At 42.7% G+C, this 12,276-nt stretch overlaps 1 protein-coding gene across 1 annotated transcript in view; it reads right to left on the minus strand.

The window, feature by feature from the left end:
• MTMR9 (myotubularin related protein 9) overlaps positions 1-8,933 on the minus strand; it is a 31,263-nt gene extending 22,330 nt beyond the window's left edge. Inside the window, exons 1-2 of the mRNA XM_032470774.1 lie at positions 8,290-8,933; positions 1,587-1,695 (exon numbers count right to left, since the gene is read on the minus strand). Of these exons, the coding sequence (XP_032326665.1) occupies positions 1,587-1,695; positions 8,290-8,471 (291 nt within the window). The 5' untranslated portion in view covers positions 8,472-8,933. The remainder of the gene's footprint in view (positions 1-1,586; positions 1,696-8,289) is intronic.
• Between the last annotated feature and the right edge of the window lie 3,343 nt (positions 8,934-12,276).

Genomic DNA, 12,276 nt, shown 5'->3' on the forward strand with positions numbered 1-12,276 from the left:
AGCTATCCTTTCAATGGGACTCTGTCTGTGGCAGCAGAATGCACTTGGGCAAATGGGCCCTTGATAACAAAGAAAAGCTTAACTGTGCTACATAAGAAATTCACTTTTTACTCCTAAATTATGTCAAGATGTATAGAAGAAGGGAGGGAAATTGGGTGCCAGGGAAAGGCTAGAGGCCAAGTTCACTATGTGCATTTACTATGCTGTAAAATCAATCAATAGAGAATCACTTTCTGAGGTCAAAGTATGAGAATGGCTCAGAATTTATGGCTTCTTTTCAGCCATGAGAACTTCTGCACAATCAGCCAGTTTCCACAGAGCTTTAGGAAACATGTACGGCTAAGTAAACGACTGATCAGTGTCTGATGCTAAGTAAATACAAGCACACAGTGGGGTAACAGGCTTTGCCCTGTTTCCTCACCAGAGGCAACTTTACTAACACTCGCTGATCAGCTATCTCACAAGTTGGAAAAGGGCTAAGGAAAAAAAGAGATGGGTCAGTGAAAGTCCAACCCCACAACTGAAAAAAAACACATGCTCAGCCGCAGTGGGTGAGCAGCATTCCCCCGCCCAAAGAGCAGGACGGCGCTTCCTTTTTACAGCCTAGAAGCCACAGGGTATTTCTCACTCACGCCAGCGGATCCAGCCAGATCAACATTACCGTGTTATTCCCAAATGATGAATATGTAAGACCAACAGTTCAGCTCATCTTCTCATTTCTTTAAGGAAAATTTAGGAAAGGAAGAAAAATGCTATATGCCATTTTCTCAGTGCCACGACAGTTGTTTCTCTATTTCTCTACTTTTGTTTAAAAGCCACATGAAATCCTACTTACAGACTTAAGCCTCTCTGCCGCCCTTTAATAATTAAGCCGATAGCATTTATTCTGGATACAAAGCCAGATTTGTCACTCAAAGACAGAAGAAAAAAAAAAAACCAGTGTGTCTCTATAATTATCTAGAAAATACCGTAAACACAAAGTTAATTGCTATAATTTAGTGGCAGTGATTTAAAATAAGGCAATTCAAAATCTGAGCATGTACCAAAATGGTTAGAATGGGAAAGAAAATAGTGTGAGCTCTTCAATTGAAACATTAAATTATCCAGATACAATTTCTATTATTTGCAATCTGAACAGACATTCAATATTGTTTATGTAAATGTAAACAAACACATCCTGTCTTAAGCAAACCTGATATATGGAAATTCAGATTAAGTAAGAACAAACATAAGACTACAATCACTGGTGATAATTACTTACTTTACAAAAGAAATGTTTTTTAAAAGTCTCACCATTTACGTACACACGATAGAATATTATTCAGCCTTAAAAGGCAAGGAAATCCTGTCACATGCTACAACGTAGATGAACCTGGAAGAATAAGGAACACTAGAAACTGCCACAAGTCAATAAAATCCTATAAAAACACCTTAGGGTGAGACCTTTCCTTCCAGTCTTCAGTATCTGAGTCGTAGAACATGATCAGATAACTAACAAAGAAACGCAAGAGCTATTTTGAATCAGAATATAAGGTTCTTTCTTATGATTCTTTGTTTTCATTAAATTTTTCTTCCAAAATACTTACCTCAATAGAACTAGCTATATTCAAACATTCCTCCATTCCAGGAATATCCAACTGAATAATTCGAAAATCTTTACATTTTATGATGATGGTACCCAGTGGTCCCACAAACCTATTAAAAAAAATTACAAATTACGCTTAGGAACATATATACTCCCAGCTCAAAGTATACGATTATTTCTTCAAAACCAGAAGGTTAGTTGCGATCCCCATCTACCCAGGCAGACCTCGTTTTACTGCACTTGGTCGAGCTTCATAGATACTGTGCTTTTACAGACTGAACGTTTGTGGCAGCCCTAAGTCCAACTATTGGTGCCATCTTTCCAATAGCATTTGCTCATTTCATCTCTTTGCGTAATATTTTGGAAAGTCCTGCAATATTTCAAACTTGTTATGGTGATCTGAGATTGATCATCTTTAATGTTACTGTTGTAATTGTTTTGGGGGACCAGTAACTAGGCCCATATAAGACAGCAAACTTAATTGATAAATGTGTGTGTTCTGACTGCTCCATCAATTGGCCGTTTCTCCATTTCTCTCCCTCTCCTCAGGTCTCCCTACTCCCTTGGACAGAATATTTAAATTAAGCCAATTAATAACTGTAAGTGAAAAGAAGGGTCACATATCTCACTTTAAAATCAAAAGCTAGAAATGATTCAGCTTGGTGATATGTCAGAAACTGAGATTGGCCAAAAATTAGCCTTCTTATGCCAAATAGTTAGCAAGTTGTGAATGCAAAGGAAAAGTTCTTAAAGGAAATTAAAAGTGCCCCTCCAGTGAACACATGAATGGTAAGAAACCAAAACCCCCTCACTGCTGACATGAATAAAGTTTCAGTGGTCTGGATAGAAAACCAACTAGCTACAACGTTCCCTTAAGTCAAGCCTGATCCAGAACAAGGTCCTCACTCTCTCTTAATTCTCTGAAGGCAGAGAGGTAAGAAAGCTATGAAGGAAAAGTCTGAAGCCAGCAGAAGTTGGTTCGTGAGATTTAAGGGAAGAGGCCAACTCCGTAACATAAAAGTGCAAGGTGAAGTACGAAGTGGTGACGCAGAAGCTGAGCCACCCAGGAGATCCAGCTAAGAGAGTTAATTAATGAAAGTGGCAACACTAAACAACAGATTCCCAATATAGACAAAACAGCCTTACATTGGAAGAACGTGCCATCTAGGGCTTCTCGTAGCTAGAGAGAGAAGTCAATGCCTGCTGCAAAGATTCTAAGGACAGTCAGACTCTCTTGTTAGGGGCCAATGTAGTTAGTGACTTAAAGTTGAAGCCAATGCTCATTTACCATTCCCAAAGTTCCAGGGCCCTTAAGAATGATGCTAAATTTACTCCGCCTGTGCTCCATAAATGGAACAACAAAGCCTGGATGGCAGCACATCTGTGTACAACAAGGTTTACTGAATATTTTAAGCTCACCATTGAGACCTAGTTGCTCAAAAGAAGATTCTTTTCAAAATATTACTGCTCACTGACAATGCACCTGGTCACCCATTATCTGATGGAGACATACAATGAGATTAATGTTGTTTTTATGCCTTTTAACACAATGTCCATTCTGCAGACCATGGATCAGGGGTAATTTTGATTTTTAAGTCTTATTACTTAAGAAATACATTTCATAAGGGTATAGCTGCCACATACAGTGATTCTTCTGATGGAACTGGGCAAAGTAAATTGAAAACTTTCTGGAAAAGATTCACCATTCTAGATGCCATCAAGATTATTTGGGATTCATGGGAAGAGGTCAAAATATTAACATTAACAGGAGTTTGGAAGAACAACCCTCATGGATGACACTGAGGGGTTCAAGCATTTGGTGGAGGAAGTCACTGCAGGTGTGGAGGAAACAGCAAGAGAACAAGAATTAGTGGGGGAGCCTGAAGATGTGAATGAACTGCTGCCGTCTCAAGATAAAATTTTGATGGGTAAGGAGTTGAGCAAAGAAAGTATTTTCTTCAAACGGAATCTACTCCTGGTGAAGATGCTGTGAAGATTGTTGAAATGACAACAAAGCATTTAGAATATTACACAAACTTAGTTGATAAAGCAGCAGCAGGCTTTGAGAAGACTGACTCTGATTTTGAAAAAAGTTCTACTGTGGGAAAAAATGACTCCAATCTATATAAGAACTAATAAATTGTACGTCTTCACATTTTTAAACATTTGCTCTCTGAAAGACACAGTTAAAGAGAATGAAAAGACAAGCCACAGACAGAGAGAAAACACTTGAAAATCTTTCATTTGATAAAGGATTTGTATCAGAACATACTTTAAAAAAAAAACAACCCTCAAAACTCAGGGAAGATTCTGTAACATGGTGCAGCGGGAAACAACAGAAATCTGTCTTCTACCTAGACAACCACTGCACTGGCAGACTCTCTTTGATGCAACTGTTTTGGAACTCTGATGTCTATTAAGGGCTTGGGAAAGACTTGGATGATAAACTGCAGTTAATTTTGGATAAATTGAGCTTTTAGCAAAATAGTCGCCACCCATCCCCCACCCCCAGCAGTGTGGCAGACAGCTGTGCACATGTTCCTGGAGCAGCTTGCACCAGCTTGCACACGGCTTATTTGAGCCAGGGTGGGCAAAAAGGACCCTGTCCTGCAAATATCAGGGATCTGTGCTGTGAACGTAGACTGCTGCTTCTGATCACAGAGGTGCGAAGAGGCAGGAAGCTATTGTTTCCATTCTTACTACACTTGAAACAAAGGCAGAACCCAAACGAATTAAAGACCTAAAAACGAAGGGTAAAGCTGTAAAGCTAATATGGAAGAAAATGTAGGAGAATGTCCTGGTAATCCTGGGATAAGGAAAGACTTCTTAAGTAAGACTTAAAAAGCACAAACCATAAAGAATTGATGAATTCTGCATTAAAATTAAGGACTTCTGTTCAACAAAGGGCACCACACTAAAGTTAGTAAGCGGCTGAGAAATAAGAAGATATCTGCAATGTCTAACTGAAGAATTAAAACCTAAAGAGTATAAAAGGAACTGTGCAAATCAACACAAGAAAGACAACAAATCTAGTTTTTAAAAATGGGCCAAGGCAAAAAACATTTTAATGATTTGCTAAGAAGTATATTAAGAGATACTTAAACCCCCTGCTAATTAGAGAAATACAAATTCAAATAGAGATACTATTTCATAATCATCAGATTGGCAAAAATTAGAAGGACAATAATACCAAATGCTGGTAAGAATGTGGTGGAGATAAGGACCACGGTGGGAGGGCAAAGGGGAAGAGCCATTTTGGAGAGCCATCTGGCAGGACTTCGGGATGTGAACCATACGTCTGCTTTCTAGTTCAGTCTCATCCCAGACACAGTCTCAGAAAAACTCTTGCACAAGACTGTAATGGGACCTGAATGAGTCTGTTTACCAAAGTCATTTGTGACTGCAGGAGCTGGAAAAGGGTCAGATAAGTAAACTGTCATAGGCACTTCGGAATTCTGTGCTGCAGTCAGAAGCAGTGAAATAACAGGTGTACATACAGCAACATGAAGAGATCTTGGGAAAAAAGAGCACTGAGTTAAAACGTTGAGAAACAGACAAGATCTACAACATGATCCAACTCAGGTGAATGAAACTCACTCACCCACATGCAACGGCGCTGTCCGCTTTACAGGGATACACACATCCCTGAGGACAGGCAGCAGCACTCAGCACAGCTGTCTGTGGGGACTGAGGACAAAGTGGAAAATGGGAGTGAAAACTAGGGCTGAAAAAGAATAAAATAAAAAACCGAGGAAACCTGGTAATGGATCAGCCATTAAAGTGATGAGTCATTAACTGAGCAGGACTAACTCAACTTTCTACCATAAAAAGAAAAAAATGAACAATTGTAAAATTTGTGTACCCTTGTCTGCTGAAAAGATCAAATAAAATTTCGTGTGCTGCGTACACGAAAGTATTCTACAAGCTTGTAAAACCTTATTCAAGTACAAGTTACTAGAAGATACGAGGGGGCTGCAACAGAAGCGAGGCTCAGGGAGGTACCGCAGCCCACCCAAGGGCACCGGACTAAGAGGCAGCGCCCAAGGACTCCTTGCTAGTCCTGCTCTCCCTCTCACAACCCACTCACAGCTCCCCAGCAGGGCGTGGGGCTCAGCCTTCAAAATCCCTCCCAAAGCTGATGGCTGCTGACCGCCCTGCTACTGCTGCCACTCCCAGCCGCCATCACCTTTTGCCCCTAACTGGGCCTGCTGTTTCCACTCTTGCTCTTCCACAATCCATCTTCTACCAGCGACCAGAATCATCTTCTAATAGTCTATCGACTGCTACTTCCTTGCTTTCAACTCTCCAAGGCTTCCCATGAAAACCATCACAATGGCGCGTAAAGCGCTAACGACCTGGCCCCTGCTCATCCCTCCAGCCGCAGTCTCCCCTCCCCCTAGCCTCTCCCCGGTGCTCATCGCCCTCCTGCCACCCGGCCTCTTTGTTCCTCCTCGTGCATGCCAGGCATGCTCCTGCCTCAGGTATCTGTGCTCGGGGTCCCTCTGGCTGGGAAGCTCCTTCCTCTGATGCTCACATTGCAGGCTTCCTCCCTTCATTCACATGCCACTCATTCAAATGGCACTTGGCTTCTCTGATGTTCTTTCTAAACATGCTGCCTCCTGGCATTCTCAATCCTTGCATCTTCCCTTATCTTCCTTCCTGGCACTTATTACCTGCCATCGTTATACATTTGTTAGTTGATTTATTTGAATGCCCAAGTCCTCCACTAGTACATAAGCTCCTCGCCTGTCTTCATCATCATGGGATCTGCTTGGCCCAGACAGTGCTCAGCACATAGAAGACACACAGAAGTAACTTTTTTTTAAAGCAACGGTGAAAAAAGCTCTGATCTGACCACCTAGCTCACACTCTTTCCATTACATCATGCTGCTTCCCAGGAAAATGCTAAACGTGCACAGTTTGTCATTTCTCCCCTAACAGATTAAAATGTCTTTGTCTTACATACTTTTTTAAGCTTTACCAGGCCCAGCATGTAGTAAATGCAAGGTAAATATGATGAAATGAGAGAGTGAAAAGCAACCACAGAGGTAAAGAAGAAAGAAAAGAGCTGATGGCATGCAGTTTGTATTCTACGGCACCACTGACCACTCAGGGGTCATCTTTTTCTGCCCCATGTGCCCATCTGCCCAAGACACAGGAGATAAAAATTAACCAAATTTGAGTCCTGGATTCAAGGAGCTACCATATATGGAACTATCAAAACACAAATTTTAATATATACCTTTGAAAGAGATATAATTAAAGAGCTATCAGATTTCAAGGTGAGGGAATTACTTCTAGTTGTGGGATGAACAGAAGAACCTGTGAGAAGAGGCGGCATTTGAAATGGCTAAACTGAATACTGAAAGGTGAGTAACAGTTGGATGATAGCCTATAAACCTCCAGGAAGAGCTGTATTTTATTCATCTTGGTGTCCTTAATGCCCCAGAAAATGTCTGAAACATAATGACATTCAATAAATGTTCAATCAACTTGGGAGAAGCAAGCATTCTAGGCAGAAGGAAGAGCGTCAGTAAAACACAGACACGAGAGGATGCAGGGTATGGATGAACCGAAACTGTGGGGACTGGTTGGTAAAAAGGGTTCATGAAAGGGAATGGCAAGAGCTCAGGAGGGAAAAGCAGGTTTGCAGCAGAACAAGGAGAGCCATGCCTGACGGACTAGCGGGGTTAGACTGCTGCGCAGGCCAGGAGAGAACACTGAACACTTTCACGCAGGAGCAGGTGATCTGAGGAGTCTAGGAGGAGCCCTCCGCTTGGGAAAATAAACCCATCTCCACTTCACCCATATTGTTTAGCTTCTGCTATTAGAAATAATTTTCATTTAAGGCATAACTTCTCTAGGGATCTTAATATCTAAATTCTCCTGAGGGGTAACAGAAAAGGCTCTTGTCATTCATTTATACTTTAGTGTAAGTTGGACAACAGTTTACCTCCTTCTGGCTAGAGTAAGTACTGGGGAAATGGTAATTTTGACTGCAGATGAAAGATAACTTTTTGACTCTGAGACACTGCTCTGGAAAGACAAAGTCTGGGGTGTAAAAAAAGAGGTTAATTAATTAAATACTGTTTAAGAACAAACTCTGTTCTTTCCAAAAGCACAACAGAATAAGGATAAATAAAAGACATTATAGTCTCCCATAATGAAAGTCTTAAATTGACGACCCGGAAGGTAAGAAATTAGGAGAAATATGATCAGCTGAGCATTTCTGAGAGGGGGGGAAAGGTTTTGTGGAATTTGACACTATATGCTGAATTCTTTGCGTTTTCCTCGAAAGTAGCAAGTAAAGATTTTACCAAAATCACATTCCATCACGACTTCATGAACCATGATGGACAAGTAATATTCAAGAAATATGATGATGCAATTTAAAATTTAAAAAGAAAATTAAAAAGAAAACGTTGCAAATCCACCCAAATGGTGTTATGTACCAAAAATGATGATCACGGTAACAACCACGTGATAAGCCTGGAAATTCCAGCCAGATTGAATGGAACCCAGGTGTCTCATATGGACGGTTCTCTTGCTTTCTTAAACTCAAATCCCACATCTAGGCCAGAGGGGCTCGTTCTGCTGGCTGGCTGGGCGATGGGACGCAAGGAAAACACGGGGATGAGTCCCCGCAGAAGTCCACCTAAGGACCCTAGGTCCCCTGCGGGATAGGAGGTGGAAGGGGCACTCACCGTTTGTCGATGGCATCGATGTTTGAATGGAGGAGCCATAGCTCCTCCGTGTTGTCCTGCCGGGAGGACAGGATCAGGTGGTGGCCAGTCAGACACAAGGTCCCCTCGACGGCGGGGTAGAAAGGCCGGTGCAGCACCACATTGTCCACCCGCGGGGTCTTAATCAGCTCCGCAAACTCCATGTTCTCCAGCGGCCGGAGGCAGGGGACTGCCGAGCCCCGGAGGTACGAGACGGTCAGACCGCCGCAGGGCTGAAGGGAATGACCCGGCGCTGGGCAGGCCGGAGGGGCGGGGACCCGGGCGGGACGGCGGCGCCCCGCCCCAGGCTGGGGTGGGCGCGGCGAGGCGTGTGGCCACCCTCACCGACCGCGGGAAGACCAGGGCTCGGCCCGGGCTGGGCCAGGCCGGGCGTCACTGCCGCACCACTCGGTCCTCCCAGGCCCAAGATTCGGGCAGCGGGGACGCTCTGCGACAGGCCCAGCAGCCGCAGCCGCAGCCGCCACCTGGGACCCGTCCTCGGGTGGGCAGGCTGAAGGTAGGAGGAGGCCGCCCTAAGGCCACTTTCCAAGTCCGAGATGCTAAGGACTCCTGGCGGAAGTAGCTGCTCGCAGCCAGAGCCTGAGCATCTCCGGGCGGAAGCGGCGAGCTCCAAACTCGGAAGACAGGGAAGTCCGACCGGAAGTCAGTCCCCGCTAGGTCCGATGAGAATGCCCCCGGAAACACAGCCGGAACGGAAGATTTGTGTTCCTACAAGGAAAAAAAGCTCTTCTTTGCCTGCACGCCCCTGCCTCACCCGCAACCCCTACAAATATTCCTTATGAGAAAAGGCTGGGGAAGGAGGGACGACGCAAAAAGTCCCTGACCTCCCTCCCTCCGCCTGAGCAGTAATCCCTCCAGTAATGCCTCTGCAGAGCCTGGGGCTGCCGTAAATTGCAGCGATTTTCACCCGTTCACCGTGAAGAGATGGCAAGTGGGATCGAATCGGTGACAGTGACCCCGGAGAAGCGCCAGGTGTAAGGGAGGGAGGGGCCTGGCCGGACGCCGCAGACTCCCGGAGAGAGCCGCGCCCAGGTGCTGTGACCTTGAGCAAGAGAGGAAAAGCATTACAAACTCCTGTGAGAGGGAGTCGAATAAGTAGAAATACATACATTGCACAGAAGAGGAAGTGATTAATCCTACTATGCAGAAGCTCAAGTGACTTGATGTAACAGATAATCTGTAGCGAAACTGACTTCAGTCTAGGTCTATGAAATCCAAGGCACTGAGCACTGTTCACCACACAGCCTCCCAATTAAATACAATACAACTGAACTACTTCCAGACACCTACATTGTGCCAGAAATTTACTCATAATTTCTTTGGTGCCTCCCTCCTCTTTTAAACTGACATTTTCATACTAAAATAGAAAATTAGAGGCGAAATATGCAAGAGCTAAAGCCCTGATCTACTGTCACTTCATTAACCTTTGAAATCTTCACCATCTGTTACCTAAGAACAGCGAGTTGGCTTAAGTCTCACAGCAGAGACAAAATAAATTGCCTCAGATCTCATCAGACCATCCAACACGTGTCCTGCTTCTGTCCTTGCCCTTCCTAAAATGTTCTCTTCTTAAAACAAAGCCCTTTATGAGATTGTTACAGTCTAGAGTCCAGTTTGATGTTGTTTGTCTGCAACAGAAAAACTGGAGCCAACAGAGAAGGGAGAATGAGGGGGGAAAAGACTCATAAATCTGTCCCTTTTTTTTTTTTAAATTTTGGAATTGTTGGTGTCCTTTCACTCTATGGTTCATTATAACAATTACCAGTTGTGGAAGGGAGAATTTTCTTTCAAAACAAAGAATTAGGGAAGTTTTATGGAAAAGGTACCATTTGAGAGGAGGACCTTGAAGGATGAGTAAGATTTTACACCTTGAAGGATGAGTGAGACTTACACCCTGAATGAAGTGTAACCAAAATAGCTGTTGAGTTTAAGGATGTTTACTAGAGGTAGGGAAAATTTCTTCAGAAATTTCATGACTTTTTTCTTTTAGTTTTCCTGAAAAAAAGCCTATGAAAAGACCATTGTGTCATTAAATTTTAAAATGTTTAGTATTTCATAAAGGCATAAACTCTTTTTGCCAATGAGAAGAAATTTTCAATATCATATTGCATTGTAATAATGAAATATCAGAAGCTATTAGAAAATTATATCTTCTCTGGGTTGAAACTCCAAGCATAGAAAGAAAGCCCTTGAGATCTGAGGAAAACAAACATTCGATAATAAGTGAAGAACAGTGGCGTTGGGGAACACAACTGGTTAAGCCACTACATGAACAGTAGGTGGCAGTAGAGTTCAACAGTAATGGGACAGGCTTTCATTCTATTAATTATGTGAAGTTGCTGTCAAACAAGTTATTATTCAAACTGCCTGGGTGTAAGGGTCTCAGAGGATTCTGATAAACCCAATAAGGTGATGGCATGTATAATGTATATAAAACAGTCAACACCTTACAGATATTATAGTTGTCATCATTTTATGAGATAGTAAATGGCATCGATAGGTAAACATCTAGATGTTACTCTATCATCCAGACAATGTATTAAGTGCTGACTTGGTCATCACTGCTGTGGGAAATGGAAATGATAGATCTGCCACGGCCCTTCCTCTCAAAGAGTAACAGCTAATCTGGGGGAGGCCAACGAACCCCACACCACTAATGAACAAAATAAGAGAGTGAGTGCCAAATTTTACTTTCCTGGTTTTGCATTTCTCTATGAGGCCTTCAGTAGTTGGCAGAAATGAAGGTAGTTTGAAGAAAGCAGGTCAACACTTGCCAAAAGTAGCAGGAGCATCTTAGACGGAAAAGACACTGCCCGCATGGGCCACTGAGGGGCAGTTCTTCTCCACGTGCTTTGTAATTACATGCTGACTGTAGGCAGCTGAAATGAACTGATAACCTTGCTCCGTGCCTTTCTTGAGTTTTCCATCCCCTTCATCCTCCAAGCAAATCAATCACTAAACTGTTGATAGTATCTTCTAAGAGCTCTTGAATTCCCGCACTTCTCTCCATCCCCAAGGCCACGGCCATACTTTGTACCATCATTTCTCACCTGCTGTCACTTAACAGGAAAAGCCTCTCAGCTGGTCTCCTTTCTTCTAGTGGGGTTCTCCTGCAACCCATTTTCCACTTGGCAGCTAAAGCCCTCTTTACTGTTTTAAATTTCCTTTTTTCTTTTCATAACGCCTAAGTCCCTTTATGGTTTAGCCCCTTGGGCAGTGATCAGCACCACAGACCTCATTTCTCCTATTCTCTCTCTACTTAGCACAAGAGAACAGCCCCCCAACCTCTATTCTTTGCAATTTTCACACCAACAATCCTTAAATAGCTCACTGTATCCTCTTGAGATTTTGCACCCAGTTAGAACCTTGCTACCAAGTGGAATGTCATTAGAAATGTTCCACTCCAGAGCTACTGAATCAGAATAAACACTTTAACAAGATTCCTAGATGAATTTTTATGCATGTGAGAGGTTGACAAAGCACTCAAGTCTGCTGTTCTTTCTGCCTGGTATATACTCATCTCACTCCCAATACCTTGTCCCTTGATCTGCTAATGCCTATCAGCCTTCAGATTTCATTTCAGATGTCACTACCTCTGGGAAGCATTCCCTGATTTCCCCTCTAAAACTATGGGCTCCATGTTATATAGTTTCCACAGCACATATAAATAATAATAATAATAATAATAATAATAATAATAATAATAATAATAATAATAATAATAATAATAATAATAAAATAAAAAATAGTAGTTTTCACTTTTGAGTGTTTACTCTGTGTTCCAGACATTCTGTTAAATGCTTTCCAAGCATTGGCTCATGTAGTCCTTGCATAATTCTCTGAGGTTGGTTATTATCATCCTTTTACGGATGAGGAAATTGAGGCACAGAGATCTTAATGTTTCCAAGGTCAGAACACAGTAGGTGGTGGAATCAGGATTCAGACCAA

Source organism: Camelus ferus, chromosome 31, assembly GCF_009834535.1.
Source record: "Camelus ferus isolate YT-003-E chromosome 31, BCGSAC_Cfer_1.0, whole genome shotgun sequence".
Classification (NCBI taxonomy): Eukaryota; Metazoa; Chordata; class Mammalia; order Artiodactyla; family Camelidae; genus Camelus; species Camelus ferus.